The 26,534-nt window shown below is 51.2% G+C and overlaps 3 protein-coding genes and 1 non-coding gene across 7 annotated transcripts in view; 3 read left to right on the top strand and 1 right to left on the bottom strand.

The window, feature by feature from the left end:
• The window catches only part of NCAPD2 (non-SMC condensin I complex subunit D2), a 28,635-nt gene extending 9,353 nt beyond the window's left edge, over positions 1-19,282 (top strand). For 3 of the 4 annotated variants that reach the window (XM_032874757.1, XM_032874756.1, XM_032874758.1), the window contains exons 3-32: positions 201-276; positions 556-614; positions 1,094-1,272; positions 1,558-1,700; positions 4,016-4,143; positions 4,216-4,339; positions 4,507-4,654; positions 5,607-5,804; positions 6,130-6,264; positions 6,362-6,449; positions 6,547-6,724; positions 8,382-8,506; positions 8,855-9,091; positions 9,406-9,580; positions 9,864-9,948; positions 12,744-12,877; positions 13,239-13,371; positions 13,461-13,545; positions 13,622-13,789; positions 14,034-14,203; positions 15,236-15,347; positions 15,420-15,543; positions 15,625-15,780; positions 16,675-16,852; positions 16,938-17,032; positions 17,480-17,560; positions 17,662-17,845; positions 18,532-18,658; positions 18,745-18,906; positions 19,125-19,282. In XM_032874757.1, the coding sequence (XP_032730648.1) occupies positions 201-276; positions 556-614; positions 1,094-1,272; positions 1,558-1,700; positions 4,016-4,143; positions 4,216-4,339; positions 4,507-4,654; positions 5,607-5,804; positions 6,130-6,264; positions 6,362-6,449; positions 6,547-6,724; positions 8,382-8,506; positions 8,855-9,091; positions 9,406-9,580; positions 9,864-9,948; positions 12,744-12,877; positions 13,239-13,371; positions 13,461-13,545; positions 13,622-13,789; positions 14,034-14,203; positions 15,236-15,347; positions 15,420-15,543; positions 15,625-15,780; positions 16,675-16,852; positions 16,938-17,032; positions 17,480-17,560; positions 17,662-17,845; positions 18,532-18,658; positions 18,745-18,906; positions 19,125-19,210 (4,073 nt within the window). In that variant the 3' untranslated portion in view covers positions 19,211-19,282. Of the gene's footprint in view, positions 1-200; positions 277-555; positions 615-1,093; positions 1,273-1,557; positions 1,701-2,289; positions 2,461-4,015; positions 4,144-4,215; positions 4,340-4,506; positions 4,655-5,606; positions 5,805-6,129; positions 6,265-6,361; positions 6,450-6,546; positions 6,725-8,381; positions 8,507-8,854; positions 9,092-9,405; positions 9,581-9,863; positions 9,949-12,743; positions 12,878-13,238; positions 13,372-13,460; positions 13,546-13,621; positions 13,790-14,033; positions 14,204-15,235; positions 15,348-15,419; positions 15,544-15,624; positions 15,781-16,674; positions 16,853-16,937; positions 17,033-17,479; positions 17,561-17,661; positions 17,846-18,531; positions 18,659-18,744; positions 18,907-19,124 lie in introns of those variants that run through there. The other variant, XM_032874759.1, reaches the window with a different exon arrangement.
• On the top strand, positions 692-1,021 carry LOC116877857. The gene has a single exon (XR_004384729.1). It is a non-coding gene; the product is annotated as a small nucleolar RNA U85 (small nucleolar RNA).
• Positions 16,284-26,534, bottom strand: part of NOP2 (NOP2 nucleolar protein) — a 35,436-nt gene continuing 25,185 nt past the window's right edge. Inside the window, exon 16 of the transcript XR_004384709.1 lies at positions 16,284-16,306. The gene's annotated coding sequence lies outside the window, so the exon portion shown is untranslated. The remainder of the gene's footprint in view (positions 16,307-26,534) is intronic.
• Positions 21,980-26,242, top strand: GAPDH (glyceraldehyde-3-phosphate dehydrogenase). Its single transcript, XM_032874781.1, has 11 exons — positions 21,980-22,090; positions 22,372-22,412; positions 24,104-24,203; positions 24,304-24,410; positions 24,524-24,614; positions 24,747-24,862; positions 24,962-25,043; positions 25,243-25,394; positions 25,489-25,567; positions 25,672-25,853; positions 25,965-26,242. Exons 2-11 carry the CDS (start codon positions 22,390-22,392, stop codon positions 26,032-26,034), a joined length of 1,002 nt encoding a protein of 333 aa, XP_032730672.1. The 5' UTR covers positions 21,980-22,090; positions 22,372-22,389; the 3' UTR covers positions 26,035-26,242.

Raw genomic sequence — 26,534 nt, 5'->3', positions numbered from 1 at the left:
GATGTAATGAAACTTAAGTAAGGCTTTCGTTATAAAACAGGACAAATGGAAGATTTACTATTATTATAATAGATTACTTCGAAATGAACTGTTTTCATGATTCGGCCAATAAAAGTAATTAACTCAATTTTCTACTATGGGTAGAATTTACCAGAAAGACCTCTCCTGTCTGTATTAATTGGTTTCTTTCATCTTTATAGCATTTCAGGCTGCCTTCCGTGCTCAGGGGCCGCTGGCTATGCTGGAGCACTTTGATACCGTCTTCAGCATTCTACAGTAAGTATAACGCACATGGCTGGCTGGTAGTTTAAGAACTTTTGGCTATTGACCCTAAATTTGCATGTTAGCCCTGAAATTCCAAATTACAGGTTCACTGGTAAGGGCTCTGGGTGCTGAAATCTCTACTAATGAGCATTGACCCCAACTTAACACTGCATTTATTCAGTTGACCAATTTCACAGATATTTTTAAGTATTAGATTCTTCAGGTTTGATCTGATCTAGAATGGGCTCTGCAGTTTCCTGTCTCACCCCCCACACTTTCTTTCCCTCATAGTCACTTTCGAAGTATAGATCCTGGCCTCAAGGAAGACACTCTGGAATTCCTGATAAAAGGTGTTTATGGGTCAGGGGGTAGGGGATGGAAGGTGTTCGTCCCTGTTTGTTTGCTTACTGTTTCCTACATTTGATCAGCCATGTGATGATATCAAGGCTGTGGTGATTCAGTTGGTTTGGCTAAGCCCGGGGACCTTTGACCTGTTGAGGTCTGTAATCTTGGTGGGCAATACAGAGTCGTGTGTGTTCGCTGTAAGGGCAGACCAACAAGAAATATTTCCTACTCTTGAACTACCCCTCTTTAAATAGAGGCGGTTCTTCTAGTCACCAGAGAGAAACTGGGATGGCTGGAGTGAGAGAGTGGGGACAGGGCACGTTCAGGGCGTCGAGGTCAGGGGTCCCAAAGGACTTGGCTTGTGTTGTGACCACTGAGAGATGAAACACAGATCTTTGGTAATCTGATGGCTGCAATCGCTGGGTGTTTTGAAGTCAGGGTGGATGAGGAAAGTGAATGAAGCTGACTCTTCTGTCCCTCGCAGTGGTGTCCCGTCATTCCCAGGAACTTCCCACTGTCCTGGATGATGAAGCTTTGAGTGTGTCAGACAGGAGCGCCCACCTAAATGCTCTCAAAATGAACTGTTATGCTCTGATACGCCTCTTGGAATCCTTTGAGACCATGAGCAGCCAGACAAGCCTTATGGACTTGGACCTTGGGAAGGTAATTTGGAGTTTCTGGCCTGGAGAGATAGGATGGGGAGAGATAGGGGAACAATTCTGAGAGTCCTTTCTGTCCTTATTTAGGGTATATGAGGAAGTACTCAAAAGTATCATAGCATATCCTTCCCTGACAAGAAGCTCTTCTATATTTTGGAATTTGTTTATGTCTTCTGTGTTCGTTTCTGCCTCGTCTCAGTACTGGGTAGTTTTGGGCACTCAGACTAGCAGATCGTGACCCACTTTATTTTCTTATTTTCCCCTAAATGTGCATATGATTCTTTTTTAGGGGAAGAAAGCCCGGGCCAAGAACACCCATGGCTTTGACTGGGAAGAAGAGAGGCAGCCAGTTCTTCAGCTTCTAACACAGCTGCTCCAGCTGGACATTCGTCACCTGTGGAACCATTCAGTAATTGAAGAGGAGTTTGTCAGGTGGGTGGTTGAGATGGCTCCAGGTAATAGTGAGCTGTGAGGAGGGAAGACCTTGCTGCTAGATATGTCTTCTTTCTGAATATGTCATTTCATGCCTCGATTCTGTATAACACGTAGAAGTATACTCGTCACACTGAGTTGTTAGGAAGTGGATGACATATTAGGAACTGCCATGAATTTCTCATCTTTAATGCCCATTTATTCATTGATGACAGTATTTACTGACCATCTTCTGGGTGCATGGCTGTATTATGACAGGCACTGGAAACAAAAGTTTCTGTCCTCTTAGAGTTTATTTATAGAGCAGAAGATGATTTTTAAAATAAGTAAAATAGGGTGCCTGGGTGGCTCAGTGGGTTAAGCCTCTGCCTTCGGCTCAGGTCATGATCTCAGGATCCTGGGATCGAGGCCCGCATCGGGCTCTCTGCTCAGCGGGGAACCTGCTTTCTCCTCTCTCTCTCTCTGCCTGCCTCTCTGCATACTTGTGATCTCTCTCTCTCTCTGTTTCAAATAAATAAAATCTTTAAAAAAATAAAATAAAATAAGTAAAATATATGGTGTGTTTTATAGGCTATTACTGTGGAAACAAGAAAGGAGGGGATGGGGAGTTTGATGGAACAAAGCTGTGATCTTAAATCAGCTTTCAGGCAAGACCTCTTTGAGGTGGTGACATTTGAACAAAGACCCAGAGGATCCCATGTGAGCCATGAGAGGATCTGGAGGAATAACAAGGGCAAGGAAAAGAGCAATGGAACAGCAGGTACCAAGACCCCAAGGAGGGCGTGTATCTGGTGTGTACAGGTGACAGCAGCAAAGCTGGAGACAGGGCAGCAGGGCCGGTGAAAGGGACAGGCTGTGAAGTCCCACAGGCAGTGCAGGGGCGACTGTGCAGCTCCTTGGCCCTTTGTGACTTCGGCATCTTCTCAGCGTGACGTGGGGCCCTGCTCAAGGATTCCGAGCAGGGCAGCAAGGTGATCTGACTTGGGCGTTAACAGAATCATCGCGCTCCGGTTACTGTCATTACTATGAAGGGAAGGAAAGAAAACAGGAGACCAGTTAGGGGGCTGTTATGGTGACTTGGGCAAGAGATGATGGGAGTTAAGAGCCAAGAATGGCAATGGAGATGGGGAGAAGTGCATGGATTCTGTACCTGTTTCCCGAAGGTAGAGCTTACAGGATGAGCTGATGGATGTGTGTGAGGTCTGAGGGAGAGTCAAGGATGACGCCCCCAAGGTTTGGGCCTAAACTTTTGGAAGAACAGAGTTGGCAGTCATTGAAATATGGGGAAGGCTGTGCAGCGTGTTTTCAGGGGTGACAATTAGAAGTTCTCGTTTGCATATAAAGTTTGAGGTGCTTCTCAGACATCCAGTCAATGTTGTCCGACTCTGATGTTAAATTTACAAATCTGGAGCATGGGAGAGAAGTCTGAGCTAGGATACCCATTTGGGAATACAGTGTGTCTACATAAATGTTATTTACAGCCCCAAGACTGAATGAGATTACTAAATAAGTAAGCATAGCTAGAGTAGAGGAGAAATCCTTATTGTACCCTGGGGAAGGGAGTCTGGCATCTGGCCAGATGAGAAGTGTGTTTCCAGGAGAATGGCATGGTCAGCTGCAACCAATGCAGCTAAAAGGTTGATCCAGATGAGGACTGGATTAACCATGACAAGTCTTTGGTTACTTTCTCCTACCTTTTATCATATATTTGGGTTCTCTGTAGGCTCATAACTGGTTGAAAGACAGAGCACCTATCTAGAGTCAGCAAAGCAACATGGTGTAGAAGGTAATCCATAGAAGGAAGAAAGGGGTACCTGGATGGCTCAGTTGGTTAAGCATCTGCCTTCAGCTGGGTTCATGATCTCAGGGTCCTGGGAACCAGCTCCACATCAGGCTCCCTGCTCAGGAGTCAGCTTCTCTGACCCTTCTCTGACCCTTCCCTCCACTCATCCTTGCTCTCTCGCTCTTTCTCAAATAAATAAAATATATTTAAAAAATAGAATGAAGGGGCGCCTGGGTGGCTTAGTGGGTTAAGCCTCTGCCTTCAGCTCAGGTCATGATCTCGGGGTCCGGGGATCGAGCCCTGCATCGGGCTCTCTGCTCAGCAGGGAGCCTGCTTCCCCCACCTCCCCTCTCTGCCTACTGTGATCTCTGTCTGTCAAATAAATAAATAAAGTCTTAAAAAAAAAATACAATGAAGAAAGCTAGAAGTGCCTAACTTTGGGGGCAGGAAAAGGAGAATGAATGAAGAAGGGCCCCCAGTGGAATGGAATCCACATACCTGACTTCATCATCTACCTCCCTTCCTTTCCCAGTTTGGTTACTGGCTGCTGCTACCGCCTCCTGGAGAACCCCACCATTAGTCACCAGAAGAACCGCCCCACCCGGGAAGCCATCATGCGCCTGCTCGGTGTCGCCTTGACACGTTATAACCATATGCTCAGTAAGTTAGCCCTCTGCTTTGCCCCACGTTTTCCATTTTGCCTATAATTTCTCACGTTTAGTACATCCACAGGTGCGGCGGTGAAGATCATCCAGATGCTGCAGCACTTTGAACACCTGGCCCCCGTACTGGTGGCAGCTGTGAGCCTGTGGGCAACTGATTATGGAATGAAGAGCATAGTGGGGGAGATTGTAAGGTGACTCTTCTCTAAGTTTCTGATTCTCCTCTTTCTCAGGGGGAAGATACCGAAAGATCGGAAGTTCTCTGTGCACTGTAGCTTTCTTAGACATGAGATAGCAGTCTTACCTCCCCTTACTAGTAACTGAATTATCTTGCTATGGCTGTGTTTGCTTCCCTGCATAGAGAGATCGGGCAGAAGTGTCCCCAGGAGCTGAGTCGGGACCCTGCAGGGGCAAAGGGCTTTGCAGCCTTCCTGACAGAACTAGCAGAACGCATCCCAGCCATCCTGATGTCCAGCATGTGTGTTTTGCTGGATCATCTGGATGGAGAGGTACGTGGTCCCCCAGGGATCTCAATTCTTCTGGGGATTTTAAGTCCATTGCTGAAAGGCTGTTTCTTAGGACAAGAAGACGGCTTTCTCTTGAAGTTGGGTTATGTAAGCATAACTCAGTGGCAGTTTCTTCCTACAGAGAAGCAGATATAGTTCATTAACTAAAGAGCCACTGATTAATCCCCGTTTTAGTATCATTTGGGTTTATCCAGGTCTGATGGAGGGGATGGCAGTTCCACACCTTAGATCTAGTGAGAGTCACTCGGCTGTGATTTGGGGTCCCTTCCTCAGGACAAAGCCCCTTCCATTCTTCCTACCATCTAGCTTACACGCACTCCAGACAGTGCCACCTCTCCATTCTTTCTGCCTGATCGCCTCTCAGACTGATGCAGGGCACTTCTAGGTGAACGTCAAGGACAAAAACAGTCTACTCAGTCATCTAATCTACTTTAACTTGTGCGAGACCCCATTCTCTGGCCCCTGGCCTGCCAAAACCCCAGTCCCTGTTCACCAGCTCCTGCAGTGGACTTGCTTGGCACCCTAGGGTTGATTTGTACTTTCCTGTGTCTCATTCTTTGTCAGTAACATGTGAGAAGGGGGGGGGGGAGGGAGTGTTTTATTAGTAAGGACAAAAGGCTTTGAGTCCTCCAATGAAGGGTAGAAATGAATGTTTTTCAAATGTGTGTAGATGTGATGAGGCTTATGGGGAGAAATTATTGGGGGCTCTTGTTTATTTTGTCCCTGCTTTCTCCTCTGAGCAGACACGGCCCCTTCCAGTGGCCTCAGGGGTGAATTCATAAACAGCTGACCAGAAAAATTCATAGTGAAGCAAACTTCCCCTTCACTTAAGGCCTTGCCACTTCTTTGTGCCTTGACAGGCTCAAGAGTTTGGGGAAAAGAGAGTTAGGACTGGAATGCGGTGCCTCAGACCAATTCTGTTTCCCTCCCTTAGAATTACATGATGCGCAATGCTGTGCTGGCAGCCATGGCAGAGATGGTCCTGCAGGTTCTGAATGGTGATCAGCTGGAAGAAGCAGCCCGAGACACCAGAGACCAGTTCTTGGACACCTTGCAAGCCCACGGCCATGACGTCAACTCCTTTGTGCGGAGCCGTGTCTTACAGCTCTTTACCCGAATCGTCCAGCAGAAGGTGACTAACCTTCTGCATGGTAAAAATGTACAGTACTCTATGTACAGGCCAAAGAAAAAAGGAATCCAGTGTCCCACAGTAGAGTCTAGGATTCGGATTGTTACTGGCAGTGATAAAGGTCTTCCTCTACCAAGGACAAGAACACTTGGCTACATTTAAGGATTACACTGTATCTTAACCACTACAAAGAGAAACTGTTTTATATCCCATAAAAAACTTTCTTTAGAATGGGTGGGGAGCTCAGTTAGAGGGTACTTCAAGGTCAACTTGAGCAGAATGGATGATGTGGGATGTGAGCTCACTCTTCTCTCCCTGCCCCATGCAGGCTCTCCCCTTGACACGTTTCCAAGCAGTGGTGGCCCTAGCAGTGGGACGTCTGGCAGACAAGTCGGTGTTAGTATGTAAAAATGCCATTCAGCTGCTGGCCAGTTTTCTTGCCAATAATCCCTTTTCTTGCAAGGTAAGTAAGCTTGACCTACCCCAAAGAGAAGGAATTAAGTGGAAACAGGAATCAAATTCTGTGACTAGTGGCCCTGAAACTCATTTGACCTTGGTAGCTTAGTGACAGTGACCTTGCTGGACCACTGCAGAAGGAAACCCAGAAATTACAAGAGATGAGGGCCCAGAGACAAGCTGCAGCTGCTTGTAAGTAGTTCCTGCATAGGATTCCCCACCCTAGACATGCTGCTCCCTGCCATCAGAAGGTCCAAGGAAAGAGTCTAAGTGAGACTTTCTCCTTCAGCTGCAGTGGTGGACCCAGAGGAGGAGTGGGAAGCCATGCTGCCAGAGTTGAAGGCTACTCTGCAGCAACTGCTAAAGCTTCCCCAGAAAGAAGAGATTCTTGAGGCTATTGCTAAAACAGAAACCAGTGAAGATGTGAAAACACGCATCCACCAGTTGCTTGCCAAGGCTAGTTACAAGTATGTGAAAGATTCTTTAATGTCCTTTTTATGTTTAGAAATAACTTTTGAGGAGCAAGGTTTCTTTCAAATGAACTGTACTTAGGGTATGCTGCCACCAGGTGACGGTAGGTGTTTTCATTGTAGTAATGTCCTGAACACCAGATTGATGCTAAAGGCATAGTCTGCAATTAAGCATGCTTTTTTTTTTAAAGGAATAATTTTTTTATTAACTTATAATGTATTATTAGCCCAAGGAATACAGGTATGTGAATCATCAGGTTTACACATTTCACAGTGCTCACCATAGCACATACCCTCCCCAATGTCCGTCACCTGGCCACCCTCTCCCTAGTAACCCTCAGTTTGTTTCATGAGATTAAGAGTCTCTTCTGGTTTGTCTCTCTCCCGATCCCATCTTGTTTCATTTTTTCCCCTCCCTATTACTGCCCCCCCGCCCTGCCTCTCAAATTCCTCATATCAGAGAAATCATGTGATAATTTTCTTTCTCTGATTGACTTCTTTTGTTAAGCATGCTTTTGTATTTTTAGGAGTGTTTAAAGAAACTTTACAAACAACTAAATGTAAATGATATTATAATTAAATATGCAAAAGCTCTCCATTTGAAGAGGAAAGCCTATAATTCTAGCTCTATAATTTCAAGTTAGTTTTTTAAACTTCCTGGGCCTCAGTTTCCTTATTTGTAAAATAAGAGATTGATGAGGGGCACCTGGCTGGCTCAACTCTTGATCACGGTCGTGAGTTCAAGCTTCACATTAGGTGTAGAGCTTACTTAAAATCTTTTTAAGATTTTATTTATTTATTTGACAGAGACATAGGGAGAGAGGGAACACAGCAGGGGAAGAGGGAGAAGCAGCCTTCCCACTGAGCAGGGAGCCTGATGCGGGGCTCGATCCCGGGACCCTGGGATCCTGACCTGAGAAGGCAGATGCTTAACGACTGAGCTACCCAGGCACCCCTTAAAAATAAAATCTTTAAAAATTAATTTTAGTACATTCACATGGTACAAAATTTAAAATTACAAAAAGGGCATGTATTGTAAAGTCCCTTCCAAACCTATTTCCCAGCCACTTAGTTCTCCTTTTCAAGAAAAGCAACCTTCTGAGTTTATTGCTCATTACTCTAGAGATAACATAGACGTGTAATCAAACATAAGTTCTTTTCCTCCCCTCTTTATACAGATGATCGAATTTCTACCCACTGATCTGCCACCTGGCTTTTTTAAGGATCCATGTAGAGTAGTGTTTGTAATATTTATGCACAAATAGCTACCTCATTATTTCTTACGGCCACACGGAATCCCATCGTATGGATGTACCATAAATTAATCAGTTGTCGAACACTTATTTTTTCCAAACTTTGACTTAGCAAAGTTTTTAACCAGATGTTAGGAGTAGGTTTGTGACCTTTAAAATTTGAAAAGCATCATTTGAGGTTTTTTGAAGACTGTGAAGTCTTGTCACTTCAGAAACGGGAAAAGTGTTTTGAGCTCTACTCTGGGTAGGTACTTCTCTACTTTGTAAGCATGAGACGTGTTCCTTTTCTTTGGGGCAGTAGGTCTAGCTTCTTGATGGAACCATGAGGTAGGCTCTGTGACAGAAGTTTGCAGTGACACTCTTGTGGTTTCTGAGTTGGTAACAGGTGGATGTTCTTCTAGGCAGGCCATTCTTCTCACTCAAGAAGCTGTGGGCCACTTCCAGGAGTCTGAACCTTTCAGTCACATGGACCCAGAGGACTCAGAGGAGGCCAGGTTCCTGAATCTCCTGGAGACTATTTTCAAAGGTAATTCCTTCTCCTTTTTCAGTTAGCAATTTCAGCAATTTCAGTGGGCCATTGACTTTATCCCAGATGCTGACTGGGCCAGCAGAACCCAGTGCTGAAGGAATCCAGGAATGGCTGGCCGTGGCTCTGCTCTGGAATGGAAGCAGCCCGAGGGCCTCAGATTAATAGTCATACAGTGTGAAAGAGTGTTTCCAAACCACAGAGGACTTTCTAATCTTTATCAAGAAATACCAAGATAATTTAGAGTAGGTTCTAAATGTATACCTTCCCACTGAGGAAACACATCCAATAGCTGTTGGATTGTCCCATATGCCCTTGAGCAATAACCATCCCATAATTCTCTCTTAGGCCCAGCAGCTTCCACACAGGAGAATTCCCAGGGCCCCGCAGGGAACACGGGCCCAGAACAGACAGTCTGTGAAGACAAGCCCAGTGTGTCAGAGCCTGGGAAAGCCAGGGAACACGATGAGCTGGTGAAGCAGGAGATGCTAGTGCAGTATCTGCAGGACGCCTATAGCTTCTCTCTGAAGATTACCGAGGCCATCAGCATCATCAGCAAGATGATGTATGAGAACACGACAACAGGTAGGCCAGCCTCCCTCTCTGGAAGGACTGGGTCTTGGGGCTGGAAAAACCAGTCTCATCCATATTTTAATGACGACTGTCTGCTCCTTCAAAAATAAAGGGACTTCTTTATTTCTTTTGGCTGTGTGCAGCCCCTTGGAGCATACACATGTTAGCACATACAGTATTTCCCCGGAGGGCCGTCTGGGAGTCAGCGTTCTCAGGGAGAATGAGGAAAGCTGCCACTTGAGCGTTGCCACACTAAGAAAGCTTCTAGCGCTAAGTACTAAGGGATTTTTGCCAAGCAGATGGGTGACATGTGTCTATCCTCTCAGTGGTGCAGGAGGTGATTGAATTCTTTGTGATGGTGTTCCAATTTGGGGTACCTCAGGCCCTGCTCGGGGTGCGCCGCATGCTGCCTCTCATCTGGTCTAAGGAGCCTGGCGTCCGGGAAGCTGTGCTTAATGCCTACCGCCAGCTCTACCTCAGCCCCAAGGGGGACTCTGCCAGGTCAGTGTGGTACCTTCGCCTTTGTGGTCGTTTCTGAGGCCAGCCTCTCATAGGACGTCTGCACTCCCCTAAAGAAATGGCAGGGAGCAGGGGCACAGTTCTAGAAGAGTTCTGAATCCATAGGCCTATAGATCTGGAATGGGGCTCAGGGTGGGAGTGGACTTCTTGTCAAGCCCATCCTCTGTGGTTAACACAACGCTGTGTTCGGATAACCCTAATAACCTGTTTGCCAGGTTCAGACTTAGCAGTTTTTAATGACCTCTACTCTCTGTTCTTCCCGCAGAGCCAAGGCCCAGGCTTTAATTCAGAATCTCTCTTTGCTGCTAGTGAATGCCTCAGTTGGGACCATCCAGTGTCTTGAGGAAATTGTAAGTCTCCTTACTTCTTTCTTTTCTTCCTTTCTTTCTTTTTAAGCTGATTTATCTATTTAAGTGATCGCTACACCTAGCGTGGGGCTCAAACTCACAACCCCAAGACCAAGTATTGCACATTCCACAGCCATCCAGGCACCCCCTTACTTCTGCTTTCTTTATTCATTTAATAAGTATCAGTGGTTACTGTGTGTTCAGCAATGTACTCAGCCCCACAAAGTATAAGATTGCATTCAAGTTCCTAACTTAAAAGGAACCAACAGTGTTTCGGGTAGCCAAAGGATGCAAAACATTTATAGAACGATGTAGCACATAGGTAGTTAGTGCCAGAAAAAGTGGCACAAGTAGTGTTTATAGCAGCAATGATAATATAATAACACGTCGTATATGCCAGGCGCTACTCTCAGCAGTTTGCTCGTACGAACTTGTGTGATCCTCACACAACCCTATGGGGTGATGCTGTTCATGCACATTTTATAGTGAGAAGTCTGAGGCACTGAGAGGTTAAGGGACTCGGCTAATTACAGCTGGTTCGTGGGAGAGACTCAGGCAATAAGAGGTCTGGAAAACACACTTTTTTTTTAAAGATTTTATTTATGTATTTGAAAGAGAATGAGAGAGATAGCACGAGTTGGGGAAGGGTCAGAGGGAGAACAAGGCTCCCCACTGAGCAAGGAGTGTGATGTGGGGACTCAATCCTAGGACACCAGGATCATGACCTGAGCCAAAGGCAGTTGCTTAGCCAACTGAGCCACACAGGTGCCCCAGGAAAACATACTCTTAACTTGTGTGTTACTCTGACAAGTCCCAAGAGGCAAAGAGGACAGTGTGGGGTAGGTGGTAGGACTTAAGCGGGGTCTTGAGAAGTATGATATAGAGAATTAGAGAAAGGAGGGAAGCACAGAGGTGGAAAGCCAACAGAGTACAGAAAGTTCCAGAATGAATATCATGTTCTGGCTGGAAATTGTTGCCTAGAAAAGATAATAAAGTGGGAGTGTAGGTTGGAACCAAACTGTAAAGGTCCCTGAAGGCCTTTCACACGTCCTGGACTTTTTCCTTGTTTGCTGCCAGATCTGCTGTTTGGCAGATTAGCATTTGGACCGTGCAGCCTGAAGGCGGAGGTGGTGCTGACCACCGGCCTCCACTAGGTGGAGCATGATGCTGGCCACCTTTCCCTCCTTGGGGGAGGCTGGGGGTGGGGGGAGGGGATGCCCTGCTGGCAGCCCCTGGCCTGAAGGCTTGGAGGCTAGCTCCTGGCCTGGAGCCCCTCCAGTGGGCAAAGGAGAGCTACTTCTACAGGACGAGCAGAGTCATGACGCGATGGAGTAGGCGTTTGGGAACAGATTGGTGGAGAGGAGGCTGCTGTCAGTGTGCAGCGTTGGAACACTGGACTCAGGGTGGGAGGCAAAGCTATGGAACTGCACCTTTTTTTTTTCTTAAGATTTTATTTTTTATTGATTTATTTTATTTTATTTATTTTTAAGATTTTATTTATTTGAGAGGCACCTGGGTGGCTCAGTGGGTTAAGCTTCTGCCTTCAGCTCAGGTCATGATCTCAGGATCCTGGGATTGAGCCCCACATTGGGCTCTCTGCTCAGCAGGGAGCCTGCTTCCCCTCTCTCTCTGCTGCTCTGCCTGCTTGTGATCTCTCTCTCTCTGTTAAATAAATAAATAAAAATTAAGGGAAAAAAATGATTTTATTTATTTGAGAGAGAGAGAGGAGAGAGAGCACACATGAGCGTGGAGGGGGAGAGGGAGAGAGAGAAACAGACTCCCTGCTGAGCAGGGAGCCCAACGTGGGGCCGGATCCCAGGACCCTGAGATCATGACCCGAGCTGAAGGCAGATGCCCAACCAACTGACCCATCCAGGACCCCCAGAACTGCACTTAATAGAAGATAGAGTTTAAAGGAAGAATGGGGGGGGCACCTGGGTGGCTCAGTTCGTTGGGCATCTGCCTTCATTCAGCTTGGGCCATGATCCCAGGACCCCAGAATTGAGGCCCCATCGGGCTCCCTGCTCAGGGTTAAGCCTTCTTCTCCCTCTCCCTCTGCCACACCCCCTGCTTGTGTGTGCACATGTGCATGCTCTCCCCCACCCCACCACATAAATAAATCTTTAAAAAAAAATAAAAATTAGGGGTGCCTGGGTGGCTCAGTGGGTTAAAGCCTCTGCCTTCAGCTCGGGTCATGATCCCAGGGTCCTAGGATCGAGCCCCAAGTCGGGTTCTCTGCTCAGCTGGGAGCCTGCTTCCTCCTCTCTCTCTCTCTGCCTGACTCTCTGCCTACTTGTGATCTCTGTCAAATAAATAAATAAAATGTTAAAAAAAAATTAAAATTGAAAAAAAAGGAAGAATAGGTAAGACTACATGGAAAAAAATTAGTTGACCATGAAGTTCTAAATATATGTGACTAAGAGTGCTCTGGGCAAAATGAGAAGGCAAGGAAGGATGAAGCCTTCTGTTTTGGGCTTATTGAGTTGTGGTAACAGTAATAAGACCTATGAGAAATCTCTCAAATGTGGTCAGAACCACGGATCCACACAGATCCAAACAAAGTCACTTTCAATACATCATCTTAACAAACGTAGCTTTGAGGGCATGAGGGTGAAAAAGTGACAGAGTGGAAGTACCTCCCCAAACCCTGAGTTCATGTTCGAGCCTTCCTCCTCCTTCACCGTGTCTAAGTGTTGCTTTTACCCACCTCAGATTCTCCGTGTTCTCGTCCGAGAAGTGGGCCAAGGACCAGGCGAATCATTATTCTCTGGCCTGAGCCCTTTTTCTTTTCTCTTCAGCTCTGTGAGTTTGTGCAGAAGGATGAACTGAAGCCAGCAGTGACCCAGGTGCTATGGGAGCGGGCAACCGAGAAGGCCCCCTGCTCTCCTCTGGAGCGCTGCTGCTCTGTCATGCTTCTTGGGATGATGGCACGGTGAGGCTTGGGTCCCCACAGGCAGTAGGGATAAGAGGGCAAGGGACGGAGGGCTCTGAGAAAGTTCCCTTCCCTTCAGTACCGGCAGCTATACGTGTGAGCTGGTTACCTCAATGAAAAGTAAAAATAAAAGAGTACAAGTTCCAGCCCCCAAACCCCTCCCCGCAGCCTGCCCAGCAGAATTGATGAGATTCATTACAGCAAGAGGGCCTCTGAGGGCTAGCCGTGTCAGAGCCTCTTCTGTAGTGCTCCAGGGCTCTCAGAAAGCCTTGCGCCAAATCTGTTACCTACCCCACCTGGCATTGTCCCCTACAGAGTGCTGTTTCTGACTAGCTTTAACTCAGTGGCTTCATTCCCCTAGAGGAAAACCAGAAATTGTGGGAAGCAACTTAGACACACTGGTGAGCATAGGGCTAGACGAGAAGGTTCCACAGGACTACAGACTGGCCCAGCAGGTGTGCCATGCCATTGCCAACCTCTCTGACAGGAGAAAGGTATGTGGGGTCTCCAAACCCAGGAGAATGGGGATCCTCTTATCCACTCTCAACACATACCCATGGTTTGTCTTTGCTGTTCTCCACAGCCTTCTCTGAGCAAACGTCACCCCCCCTTCCGGCTGCCTCAGGAACACAGGCTCTTCGAGCGACTGCGGGAGGTGATCACAAAGGGTGAGCTGTCACAAGGGCTTGGGGCAGAATCGAGTCCCTTGTCTACACTGGGTAACTTCTTCCTTCTCCACTTCAGGCTTTGTCCACCCAGACCCACTCTGGATCCCATTCAAGGAGGAAGCGGTGACCCTCATTTACCAGCTGGCAGAGGGCCCTGAGGTGATCTGCACCCAGATATTGCAGGGCTGTGCGAAACAGACCCTGGAGAAGCTGCAAGAGAAGAGCGGCGCCCAGGAGGGCCCCAGTGAGTGGGCAGAGGGTCCCCAATGGGCAGCAGCCAGATTCTGCTGCTTTCCTTGTTGGACCGGAAGCCTTTGCCAACACAGCTTCCTGCCACAGCCCCTGACCTCTCTCATACTATACTCTGTCACTTTTGTCACCCAGATCCGGCTTGTGAACGAGGGGAAAAGCTTTCAGAACAGGGTTTAAGGGCCCTGTGAGACGTGATTTTGTCTTTTTCTCACAGCTTTCCCTCTCCCCTCCTCCAGAGAACACCCCCATGCTCCCCACTTTGCTGCTGATGAACCTGCTCTCCTTGGCGGGCGACGTGGCCCTGCAGCAGCTGGTGCATTTGGAGCAGGGAGTGAGCGGAGAGCTCTGTCGGCGCCGGCTTCTCCGAGAGGAGCAGGAGCAGAAGACAAAGGATCCCAAGGAGAAGGTGAATGAAGAGCCTGGGCACGTGGGTTTGTGTCCCATGTGTTGCCCAGATTTGTTTCATGGCCTTGCATCATTCGCATAGTCACGTTGCCTCCTGGGGATCCCTGCTTTTCTACCCCTAAATAAGATGAGAAAGACGCTCTGCTCCTTGCTGCTGTCACTCTGGGAGACATTAGTGAGAACAAAGACAGAGCAGTCCGCTCACGATCACCCAGGAGGGAAGCCTTTAAGGAAACACGGCGCTGAGTTAGGGACCTCAGCCGGCAGCACAGGCTGCCCCCACAGAGGCTCTCCTTGGGAGGATGAGCACACCCCCGCACCCCCCCCTTCTCATCAGCCTTGGTCACTGGGCCTGCCACCTGATGGGAACTTTGTGTTCTCCGCTAGAGGCAGTGATGTCTTGCAAACCAATGAGACACAGAGCCTTGTAGCCGTAGAATAAGGTCTGACCTCTGTGACCTTGAACCACTGTCCACATGACCCATTTGTTGACTGTATACAGGAAATGACCTGATTCTCTGAGGGATGGGTTCAGAGATGGAGGAATATGCTTTGGCAACTTGAATACAAATGCCATTTGTTCAGTTTTGAATTTGCCAATTCAGATTTGGCAACATGAAAACAAAACTACAAAGACCTAGTTCTTTTCCTATTGAATTCAGGAGTCCTCCCTCCACACAGATGCATTTGATAGGTGTAGGAGTTAGTGGTTATGCAGAGCTTGCCTTTCCCCAGATGCGTTCCTGCAAAATGTAAGATAGGCTGGGGTGGGGGGCGGCGCCTGGGTGGCTCAGTGGGTTAAGCCTCTGCCTTCGGCTCAGGTCATGATCTCAGGGTCCTGGGATCGAGACCTGTATTGGGCTCTCTGCTCAGCAGGGAGCCTGCTTCCCTCCTCTCTCTGCCTGCCTCTCTGCCTACTTGTGATCTCTGTCAAATAAATAAAATCTTAAAAAAAAAAAAAGAAAGAAAGATAGGCTGGGATAAAGATAGATGCTGCCCCTCATGGGCCTTGATGCCTGGTTTCTCCCCTCAGCACGCCGGCTCTGAGACCGCCCTGGAGGAGGAGATGGGACTGGCGGGTGCTGCCGCTGACGACACGGAGGCAGAGCTCATCCGCGGCATCTGCGAGAAGGAGCTGCTAGATGGTAAGACTGGCTGAGGGGCCTGCTCCCCAGCTGAGATAGCCTGTCCCAAACTGAGAGCTGTCCTTCTGACAGGCACACAGGTCCTGGCTGCCTTCATTCCACTTCTGCTCAAAGTCTGCAACAACCCTGGTGTCTATAGTAGCCCAGAGCTCTCCGCTGCGGCTTCACTTGCCCTGGGCAAGTTCTGCATGATCAGGTAGGCCCTGGGGGCGGAAGCGCCTGCTCTGAGAGGATGGGGATCGACAGGCTCCCTGATGGTCCTCTCCTGGCCCCCTAGTGCCACTTTCTGTGACTCCCAGCTTCGTCTGCTGTTCACCATGCTGGAAAAGTCCTCACTCCCCATTGTCCGCTCTAACCTCATGATTGCTACTGGGGATCTGGCCATCCGCTTCCCCAATCTGGTAGACCCCTGGACACCTCATCTGTATGCTCGGTAAGAGAGCCCTCATGACAATTTATTTCTCTCTCTCTTTTTTTTTTTTTTTTTTTTTAAGATTTTATTTATTTATTTGACAGAGGGAGAGAACAAAGCAGAGGGTGTCACAGGCAGAGGGAGAGGAGAAACAGGCTTCCCACTGAGCAGGGAGTCTGATGCAGGGCTTGATCCCAGCCAGGACCCCAGGATCATGACCTAGCCAAGGCAGACGCTTAACTGACTGAGCCACCCAGGCTCTCCCCTCATGTGACTTTAGCAGGCCTTGCCAGCTCCCAGAGGCTGCAGTGTGACCAGTATTAGAATCATTAAAACTGTATTTGTCTGGTCTTCAGCATTACCCTGAACATCTGCTTGATACCTGACCTGTACAGGCCTTAGCTAAATATGGCCCAAAAGGGATTGGTGCCTCTGTTCAAAGCCTTGGCTACAAGCTTGGCCTCTTTCCCCAATCCCAGTTTTCTAACTGCTTCTAGAATGTCACATTAAGAAGGGGTAATAGAGGGGTGCCTGGGTGGCTCAGTGGACTGGGCCTCTGCCTTCGGCTTAGGTCATGATCTCAGGGTCCTGGGATCGAGCCCCACATCGAGCTCCCTGCTCAGCGGGGAGTCTGCTTCCCCTTCTCTCTCTGCTTCCCTCCCTGCCTACTTACGATCTCTATCTGTCAAATAAATAAAATCTTTAAAAAAAAAAAAAAAAGAAGGGGTAATAATACAGTGACACCTGGCTGGCTCAGTCAGTAGAGCATAAGACTCTTGATCTTGGGGTCATGAGTGTGAGCCCCATATAAGGGGAGAATTTACCTTTTTATTTAAAAAAAAGAAGTAGGGGCAATTCCTGCTGAGGGCCCTTCCTGCCAGTGTTGGTCCCAGTGAGTTAGGATTTCCTTCCTAGGCTCCGGGACCCAGCTCAGCAGGTGCGGAGAACAGCAGGGCTGGTGATGACCCACCTGATTCTAAAGGACATGGTGAAGGTGAAGGGGCAGGTGAGCGAGATGGCCGTGCTGCTCATCGACCCCGCACCTCAGATCGCTGCCCTGGCCAAGAACTTCTTCAATGAGCTTTCTCACAAGGTGAGAGGCAGCCAGGCAGCAGAGAGCTCACTGTTGAAGGAGCAGGCACACCACTGTCCCTATAACGTGACTCTCTCTCTCCCAGGGCAATGCGATCTATAACCTCCTTCCAGATATCATCAGCCGCCTGTCAGACCCTGAGGGAGGGGTGGAGGAAGAGCCTTTCCACACCATCATGAAGTACGGTTGCCTGGGCCCGGGAGCACATTTTTCCTGTAGCTCATCCTTAGGAATCAGACCCATGTTTGCATTTTGGCTCTGCTACTTTTTAGCTGCATGGCCTTCAGCAATAACTTAACCTCTTTGCATCTGCTCCTTCTCTAGCAAATGAGGCCTGGGATGCTGGCCCCTTAGTTCTTGATGGAGTTTCTAACGTGGTAGGCACATAGGCGTCTTCACCACACGACAGCCGCTTTTGTTACGAATTCCCATTCTTGGTGAACATTTCTCCAGGGGTGGGTGGACCTTTCTCTGAGGGCGCAGGAAGAGGGCAGGAGGAACTGTGAGGCAGGCATGGGCCACGGCCGAAGGGATTCTCTCCCCGGCCAGGAGGGCAACAGAGGGCTGGTGCACGGGGAGGGATGGCTGTCCCTGGGAGGTCACACGTCCATATCTCCCGTTCCTCAGGCAGCTGCTCTCCTACATCACCAAGGACAAGCAGACTGAGAGCCTGGTGGAGAAGCTGTGTCAGCGCTTCCGCACGGCCCGGTAGGCTGCTGTCCCCTGGGGTGACCCCGAGGCCATGGGAGCCTACTGAGGAAGGATGGGCCTTTACCTCTCCATCCCGCGACCCACCCTGCCATCTGCAGGACCGAGCGGCAGTACCGGGACCTGGCCTACTGTGTGTCACAGCTGCCCCTCACAGAGCGAGGCCTCCGCAAGATGCTGGACAACTTTGACTGCTTTGGGGATAAACTGTCGGATGAGTCCATCTTCAGTGCTTTCTTGTCGGTTGTGGGAAAGCTGCGGCGTGGGGCCAAGCCCGAGGGCAAGGTGAGCCTGGCTGCCCTCTGCACATTGCCCAGCCTGCCTCACCCGCCCCAGGCTGCCCTGCAGCCAAGTCCCCAGCACCACCTGAGCCCAGCTCTTTCTGTATCTGACTCCTGTTTCTTTCTCTCTCTCTCTCTCTTGAAATGGACTTCATTTTTTACAGCAGTTTTAGGTTCAAAAGCAAAATTGAGTGGGAGGTTTAGAATTCCTCCATATGCCCCCTGCCCCCACCCACACGCACCACCGCCTCCAAGATCAACATCCCCCACCAAAGTGGCACACCTGCTACAATCGATGAATCTCTGTTGACACATCATTATCACCCAAAGTCCATAGTTTATCTTAAGGGTCACTCTCAGTGTGCATTCTGTGGGTTTGGACAAGAGTGTAATGCCCTGTGTCCATCATTCTAGTATCCTACAGTGCAGTTTCGCTAAGAAATCCTCAGGGCTCTCCCACTCACTCTGTCCCCCCAACCCCCGGCAACCACTGATTTGTTTTATTTTTCCACAGTTGTGCCTTTTCCAGAACATCCTATACTTGCAGTCATGCACTGTGAACCCCTCCCTCAGCTTAGGTTCTCTCCGTGATCTGCATTTCAGTTTTTACCGTGTCTTTTCATGACTTGTTTTTCATCATAGAAATAACTGTGTTTCCAGGCCTGCTCTTTATGTCTTCTTCCCTTCCAGGCTATAATAGATGAATTTGAACAGAAGCTTCGGGTCTGCCACACCAGAGGTTTGGATGCAGTGGAAGACCTTGAGCTTGGCCAAGGGGGTAGCCAGAGGGCCCCATCAGCCAAGAAACCATCCACTGGTATGTGAGGCTGCCCCACAGGTGGAGTGATCTGGCTCTCCTCTGAGAGCTTCCTTTTTGCGGACTCATGTCTCTGCCTTTTCTAGTCTCTAAGCGGCACCAGCATCTGGCTTCTGCAGCCTCATCAGACAGTGACTTTGTCACCCCCGAGCCCCGCCGTACCATCCAACGGCGTCCAGACACCCGACAGCGAGTTTCAAAAAAGAAACCCAGAATCGTCTTCTCGAGTGATGAGTCCAGCGAGGAAGGTACGATGCTCCCTCCTGGCCTTGGCCCAGAGGGAGCGTAACTTGGGGGGTGAGGCTGGTTCTGATGGGGTCCTGCTGTATAGATTGTCTCCACCACCTCACCCCAAGGTGTCTTCCCATCGTGCCGTTTGGGTTTTGTTTCTTCTGCGTTCCCTGAGATCTACATTTCACCATCTTTGTGACTCAGCTTTTTCTTATTCCTCCAATCCTCTGAGTAGAGCTTTCAGCAGAGATGACAGAAGATGAGACACCCAAGAAGACCACACCCATCCGCCGAGCACCTCCTCGAAGGCACAGGACCTAAGAGGTCATCTTGCCTGTTCCCATCCCTGCTGGGAAGGGTGTCTTGCTGGGTGACCTAAAAGTCCATTGCTCTTGTAATTGTTTGCCTGTCTTCTTGTCTTTTTTTAACATTTAATGGTCTTTATAATGTAAAGCATTTTTCTTAAACTAGCCTAATTGAACTGAATTGAGCTTTCACCGGATTATATGTCTCCCAGTCTCCTCGTTTCCTAGTGAATAAATATTTTTATATACTTTTAGATTTTCCTAGGCTTGTCTGTTTCATCTTTCATGTTAGTCCAGATGCAGGAGGCAAGGAGAGGATTATCAATTCAGAAAGAGGAGCCCGAAAGTCCTGGGGCCTATCTCAAGATCTGATAAACTCCATGCTACCCTGGTGCCTCATCTTCCCCTTCTTGACCTCCCCACACTGCACAAGTGACAGGATTGCTGCACAGTGGCGAAGCACGCAGAGTTTAGTCTCCAGGTAGACGGGCTCCACTTGGGGACGGTTTTGCCCTCCAGGGGACATTTGGCAATGCCCAGAGATTTTTTTGTCATCACAACCTAGATGGGAGGGATGCTCCCTATCAACATCTAGTGGGGAGAGACCAAGGCTTTTGCTAAATACTGTACAGTGCAGAAGACAGACCCCACAACAGAATGATTCAGCCCAAAGCATCAGTCAGTGGTTCCATTGTGGAGAAACCCTTCTCTATACCCCGGGCTGGTCTGCATGCTCCTCTCCCCATTTGTGCTCCCTGAGCCTGTCTCTGGGACAGGGGACTGACCTGGTCGCAGGGTTGATGGAAGGTCAGCTCCCCTCCTCCATCTGTGCAGACTGCCTACCAAGGCATCACTTTACTGTTCTAGGGTCTGTGGGAAGTCAGCCGCACGCGGACACTGCTTTAGCTTGCCCACCCCCTCAGCTCCCCAGGTCTGCTCTGCTGAGTCACCTGGACCATTAGGCAGTGAGCGTGCTCTCATGACGACACTGGTGTCTTTGCTGCCATGACAACAGCAGGCTGCATCAGTAATGCTCCATGGGCACCGAGCTCCCTTTTTGGCAGAAGACACTAATGAAAAAGTACGTGTGTGCAGCAAAAGGGAAGATGGGACCTCAGACACATTCTAGGTAGTGTGGGAGCATCGAGTCCAGGGAAAGGGTTAATGGTGCTGGCTGAACCTGGGCAGAATGGAAGGGTTAGCAGCTGAGAATGAAAGAGTTAGCAGCTGAGTCTCTACCCTAGGCCCCACCAGACCACCTGTGGTGCTTCCCACCATTAGGTGCTCTCTGGCCCTGCTCTTAGGGTTCGTGAAAAGCCTGGGAACCAACCATGCATATGGCTGCCAGAAAGACACAGACTTGGCTCTGGGGCCCCAAGGAGGGAGGGCAATCCAGGAAGGGTAGGGACTTGGGGGGGGGGCGGTTGGAGTCGGGGTGCAGGAGAGCGTGCTCTCTGCCTTTTAAGCAAAGGTTATCACCAGGCCTGGCTAAATTTAGCCACAGGCTCTTCAGCTAGAAAAGGGGGCTGGTCTCAGGTTACGCTGGGCCAGCAAAGAGGCCCCAGGATCCCCAGCCCCCAGCACCTGCTGATGGGCCTTGTCCCTTCCACCCCAACCCCCTCTAAACCCTCACGCGTTCTGAACGCAGCCTTTCTTCCATCCAAACCTGGCAAACCCGGCGCAGCTGGGGCCCCAGACTGTGGAAGAAGAATGGATCCCTCCCTCGACCTCGCGTGGGGCTGAGGGCCGGTTCCCACCACATGCCCAAGACGTCCCAAATTTCTCCCTCTTCTGGACTCCTCACCCTTCCCCCAACATCCCGGGGCGCGGGCAGGATAGGGGCGTCCCTGGCTCTGGGGCTGGCCGGCACGTCCCAGGATGGGGAGGGACTTCCGCCCTCACGTCCCGCTCTCCGGCCTGGGCTAGAAGCGGTGAAAGGGGCACTGTCTCCTGGCTCCGGCGGCACAGCACTCAGGTCTCCCAGGAGCGACTTTGTGGGAGGCCTCCGGCCTCGCGTCCTCCCCCTGCGGCCCAGCCCCGCCTCGGGGAGAGCAGCTGGTGCACACAGGGCCTGGTTTGTCCGCCCCAATTATCAGCTCTCCCGGCAGCCCGAGCTTGCAGGACAGCGTGACCTTCAGCGCAGAAACCGCCCCCATTCCTCAGCCACCTCCCGAGCCCTAGTTCTTCTCCAGGACCCCACCGCCCAGGGCCAGTCCAGGCCCCCGGCCCGAGGGGGCCGGGAGCCAGGGCCCCGGGCGGGGGAAGTGGGGGCTGGGCAGAGCCCGGCAGGAGGCGGGCTGACCCCTCCCGGGCCTTTTCCTCTGCGGTTCCCCCGCCACTACCGAAGAGCCTGGAGAAGTTCCTCAGCCTTCCCGCCTCAGCCTCCGAAAGAAAGGGGAGGGGGTTGGCCGCGCACAACCGCGAGGGGTCCCGGCTCCGGCTCCAATTCCCCATCCCACCAGCTCCCAAAGCCCTCCCGTTTCATCTGTGAAGCAACTTTAACAGCTCTGGCTCCCGGAGGGCTTCCGTTGTCACCAGGAGCCCGATCCTGGGGTCCACAGTCTCCTGCATGCCCACGAGTGCCATTGGCAATCCCCTCCTCCACTGAGCTGGTCTCTGTCCCCTCCCCCATTCCGTCCCTAGCCCACACGCTTGGTGCGTGCACACTGGAAGAAGCAGACGGGTCCAAAAATTTCAGGCCCGGCTACTCGCGGCTTTACGGGCGCACGTAGCTCAGGCCTCCGCGCCCTTGGGCCCCGACTGGGCAAGCCGGCGAGAGGCGGGGCCCGCGCCCCCACGCCCCGCCCAGGCGCTATAAATTTGGACTGCAGTCTTCTCTGATGCTCTCTGCTCTTCCCCGTTCGACAGACAGCCGCATCTTCAGGTGCAGTGCCAGGTAAACCTCGGCAAAGCCAGACAGAGGGACCTCGAGAGGCCGGGGCACGGCTCCGAAGGGGGCCAGGGGCGCTCGCGGACCCGGAGGGGACCCAGAGGGGCTGCGCGGCCGCTGGTCGGGCGTGCCCGGCCGGACCTCCGCATTGCAGGGGCGGGAGGACGGACGTGCCCAGGCGCGGGGTGGGAATGGAGGCCGGGTGGGGGGGGGGAGGGGAGGGCAGCGGCCGGACTGCAGCCCCCGCCCGCCCCGGCTCTCTAATGCTCGCCTTCCTCTCCCCGCAGCCGCGTGCCCGAGACACGATGGTGAAGGTCGGAGTGAACGGGTGAGTTCGGGGATGGGGCAGGGTGCGGTCCCCGGCGAGCGGGTGGAGGACGTGGGTGCGGTGGTCCTACCCCCCCCCCCAAGGAGAACTCAAGGTCGGCGCTCTGACCTGGCGGAGGCTCCCGCCCAGAGGGCCTTGTGGCCCCCACCCCATCTCCGGCTGTGGCGCCTCCTGCAATGCCACCCCAGCGGATTCGAGCGGCCCGCCGCTATCCCGGCTTAAGAGCCATCCCCTAATCCTCCGGCCCGGGCTTCTTTCTTTGCTTTCGCGCCGTGCGGGGTCACGTGCCGGGGAGGCGCCCCTCCCCCACCAGCCTCTTCTCTCCCCACCCCCCACCTCGCCCGCGCGGTCCGGGGCTCCCGGGGCTCGCTCAGCTGGGTGCGCAGCCCGCCAGGAGCGCTCGTTTGCGGTAACCTTGCCGCCATGTTGCAACGGGGAAGGAAGTGAAGGAACCACCGTTAGGAAACCTCCCGTAGCTCCTCACTGTTCTCCTTCCTCGCCTATGACTAAACCTCCGAGGCCTGCCTCGCTGGGGTGGAGTCGCCTCTATCCCGTAAGCCAGGTGAGGCAAGGCTTCCCGCAGCCTCGCTCTCGAAAGAGCCTGACTTCAGAACCTGATCACATCCCTTAAGCTGCCAACCAAATTTCCCTCGGGGATGCTCTTCCTAGATGATCCTCTGATGAATCAGAAACGTGGGTTCAGGGGAGTCCTGTCTTAATTTTTTTTCTTTCTTTCTCAGGAGAGGTGTGGTAGCTGCAGCTTAGTGCCATGTCCGGGGAGCTGAGTCATGGGTAGATAGAAATTTTCCACCACAAAATGGCTCCTGTGGCAGCAGCCCCTTACATCTCACTGGCTCTCTTCGAAGCTTTTTTCCTCCTTCCATGCCTAGAGCTGACCCAGCCCTAAAAGGCCAAGGCTATAAAGGTCACTGGGAGGATTAGGTGTCGGTGAGCCTTGGGAATCCTGCCCTTCTCCCTATTCAGTCTTCCAGAAATCAGATCCCCACTCCACTCTTAATCTACGGTTAAATATAGCTGCCTGACCTTTCTGCAGTTGGGGGCCTGGGCTTCTACTCTCCTACTTCTCACCGCCCACCACCACCACACACACACATCTGTTGCTTCTGCTCCTAATTTTTAGAAGAGGGTTTGCACAGACAGGTTAGCAAACTAGACTCCCGAGATTAGGGGGTTGGGAAGTACCCTTTTTCCCCTCCTCTTTCCTTTTTGGAGGAAGGGATGGGCTTTCCTTGTCCAGTTAATTTCTGACCTTTACTCTTGCCCTTTGAGCTTGGTGATGCTAAGTGTGCATGTCTTTGCTGCGCAGAGGGTGTTTCCTGAATCTGGGCCAGACCAGTGCAAGCCTTGTCAGGGCACAGATAGTGGGGGTGATAAGTGCCGAGTGGCCAGACCATGCCCTGAGCTTCTGTTTCTCCTGGTGGGACTGGTAGACAATGGGGAGTTGGGCAAGTGTTTGAACCTAATCACCTCTTGGGAAGGCTTCACTTACTCGCCATGCTGTCCTGGCAGGATTGCGCAGGATAAAATTAGATTTCTTGGGAGTAATAGCGGCAGGGAAGTGCCATTTTCTCACCCCTGGAAGGGGAGGAGTTGGCCTCGGACTGTTTCCATGCCCAGGAGGCTTTTCTCTTCTGCCCCACTCATTTTTCTTGCCCCTTGTCTTTTCTCAGATTTGGCCGTATTGGGCGCCTGGTCACCAGGGCTGCTTTTAACTCTGGTAAAGTGGATATTGTCGCCATCAATGACCCTTTCATTGATCTCAACTACATGGTGAGTGCTGCCCCTGCAGCCGCACAAGGGAGCAGAGCCCCACTGAAGCACAGCCCCACTGAAGCACAGCCCCTCACTGCCCCCTCCTCCTTCCCTGCAGGTCTACATGTTCCAGTATGATTCTACCCACGGTAAATTCCACGGCACAGTCAAGGCTGAGAACGGGAAGCTTGTCATCAATGGGAAGTCCATCTCCATCTTCCAGGAGTAAGTGTGGAGGAGAAACGGGAAACTGGCTCTGAGGGAGGTACTAGGATGGGGTGACCACCTTGGATACATGGTACCTCATGTCCCTAAATTTGGGGTCGTCTTATTTATAGGCGAGATCCCGCCAACATCAAATGGGGCGATGCTGGTGCTGAGTATGTTGTGGAGTCCACTGGGGTCTTCACCACCATGGAGAAGGCTGGGGTGAGTGCCAAGGAGAGTAAAGGTGGGAGGGTGTTGACCCTGGGCTCTGGTGTAGGTGTAGTGGGAAGAATGGGGACTGTGGGCTTAGACCAGGAAAGGAGGGCCTGGGTTACAAGGACTTCTTCACTGCAGGCTCACTTGAAGGGCGGGGCCAAGAGGGTCATCATCTCCGCTCCTTCTGCTGACGCCCCCATGTTCGTGATGGGTGTGAACCATGAGAAGTATGACAACTCCCTCAAGATTGTCAGGTGAGTATGGCGGAGGGAAAAGGAGTGGAGAAGTGGTCCGGTAATACCGTGTATCACGGGATGGATCTGCTTGGCCTTTACCTGCCTCCCTCTTTTCAGCAATGCTTCCTGTACCACCAACTGCTTGGCTCCTCTGGCCAAGGTCATCCATGACAACTTCGGCATTGTGGAGGGACTCATGGTATGAATGATGGGGAAAGTGCCCCACGCCCATTGACTTCTCTTCCTGGACTGCATAATTCTGCTTAGAACATGGTCCTGGGATGGGGGAGCTACAGGGGTTTCAAGGTCAGGTGACTCTGTCCCTTAATTTCTTCCCAAGGGTGGGTGACATGAGTACTGTGTAGGCCCTCACTCCTTCCCCCCCCCCCCATTTCCAGACCACCGTCCATGCCATCACTGCCACCCAGAAGACTGTGGACGGCCCCTCTGGGAAGCTGTGGCGTGACGGCCGAGGGGCTGCCCAGAACATCATCCCAGCTTCCACTGGTGCGGCCAAGGCTGTAGGCAAGGTCATCCCTGAGCTGAATGGGTAAGGTGCCTTGCTGCTTTTCTACCCTAGGGACTTGGTTGCGGGGAGGGGGAGGCAGAGGAATAGTGCTGAGCCAGTTTCCCCTTGTCTGTAGGAAGCTCACTGGCATGGCCTTCCGTGTCCCCACCCCCAACGTGTCTGTTGTGGATCTGACCTGCCGCCTGGAGAAAGCTGTAAGTGTGGGTTGGAAGAGGTGGCAGGGTAGGGATTGGGGGTGGTGGGGGAGGAGAATAGCAAGATTGGAACTTGGATAACCATCTCATTTTTACCTTGTTAGGCCAAATACGATGACATCAAGAAGGTGGTGAAGCAGGCATCAGAGGGCCCTCTTAAGGGCATCCTGGGGTACACTGAGGACCAGGTTGTCTCCTGCGACTTCAACAGTGACACCCACTCCTCTACCTTCGATGCTGGGGCTGGCATTGCTCTCAATGACCACTTTGTCAAGCTCATTTCCTGGTATGTGGGGGTGGGGGCGTGGTTTGGAGCAACACCTAGGAAAGTGACTAGAGTCTGGGGCCCTCTGGTGCCCAGTGTGGGGAAATAGCCTTTCACTCCTTGATCTTCCAGGTATGACAATGAATTTGGCTACAGCAACCGGGTGGTGGACCTTATGGTCCACATGGCCTCCAAGGAGTAAGAGCCCCCTGAACCACCAGCCCCAGCCAGAGCAAGAGGAGGAGAGAGGCCCTCAGCTGCTGGGGAATCCCTGCCCTAACTTACCCCCCAAAACACTGAGAATCTCCCAACCTCCACTATTTCCATCCCAGACCCCCTGAAGAAGGGGAGGGGCTTGGGGAGCCCTACCTTGTCATGTACCATCAATAAAGTATACTGTATCCAGCCAACTCCTTGGGTGTTTTAGCTTTTTCCAGTGTCTGGGATAAAGGGAGCTAGACTGAGTGCCAAAAGAAATCAATCTTGCTGATAGTACCCAGGGAAGGCCCAGCACACACCAACCAGGCTTGAACTCTGCCGGAGGTCTTAGGCCTAACAGGAGCATCCCTCCCAAAGGTACAAGCACTGCATTCACTTCTACAGGCCATTGGTCTTGGCTTTGGCTCAGTATCCCTCCAACGCCCATAGGTGCTACATGACTGGGATGTGATTTAGAGGGCAAGTTGTTTTGTCACCAGATGA

This window comes from Lontra canadensis, unplaced genomic scaffold (genome assembly GCF_010015895.1).
Source record: "Lontra canadensis isolate GAN:19392208 unplaced genomic scaffold, GSC_riverotter_1.0 scaffold53, whole genome shotgun sequence".
NCBI classification, from domain to species: Eukaryota; Metazoa; Chordata; class Mammalia; order Carnivora; family Mustelidae; genus Lontra; species Lontra canadensis.
This window is presented reverse-complemented; position numbering and strand designations above follow the sequence as displayed.

Excerpts from the sequence above, each read along its gene's own strand:
- GAPDH (XM_032874781.1), top strand. The coding sequence starts at position 22,390 with ATGGTGAAGGTCGGAGTGAACGG. Across the intron at positions 24,204-24,303 it reads TCATTGATCTCAACTACATG|GTCTACATGTTCCAGTATGA; the intron begins GTGAGTGCTGCC and ends CCTTCCCTGCAG. Across the intron at positions 25,854-25,964 it reads TTTGTCAAGCTCATTTCCTG|GTATGACAATGAATTTGGCT; the intron begins GTATGTGGGGGT and ends TTGATCTTCCAG.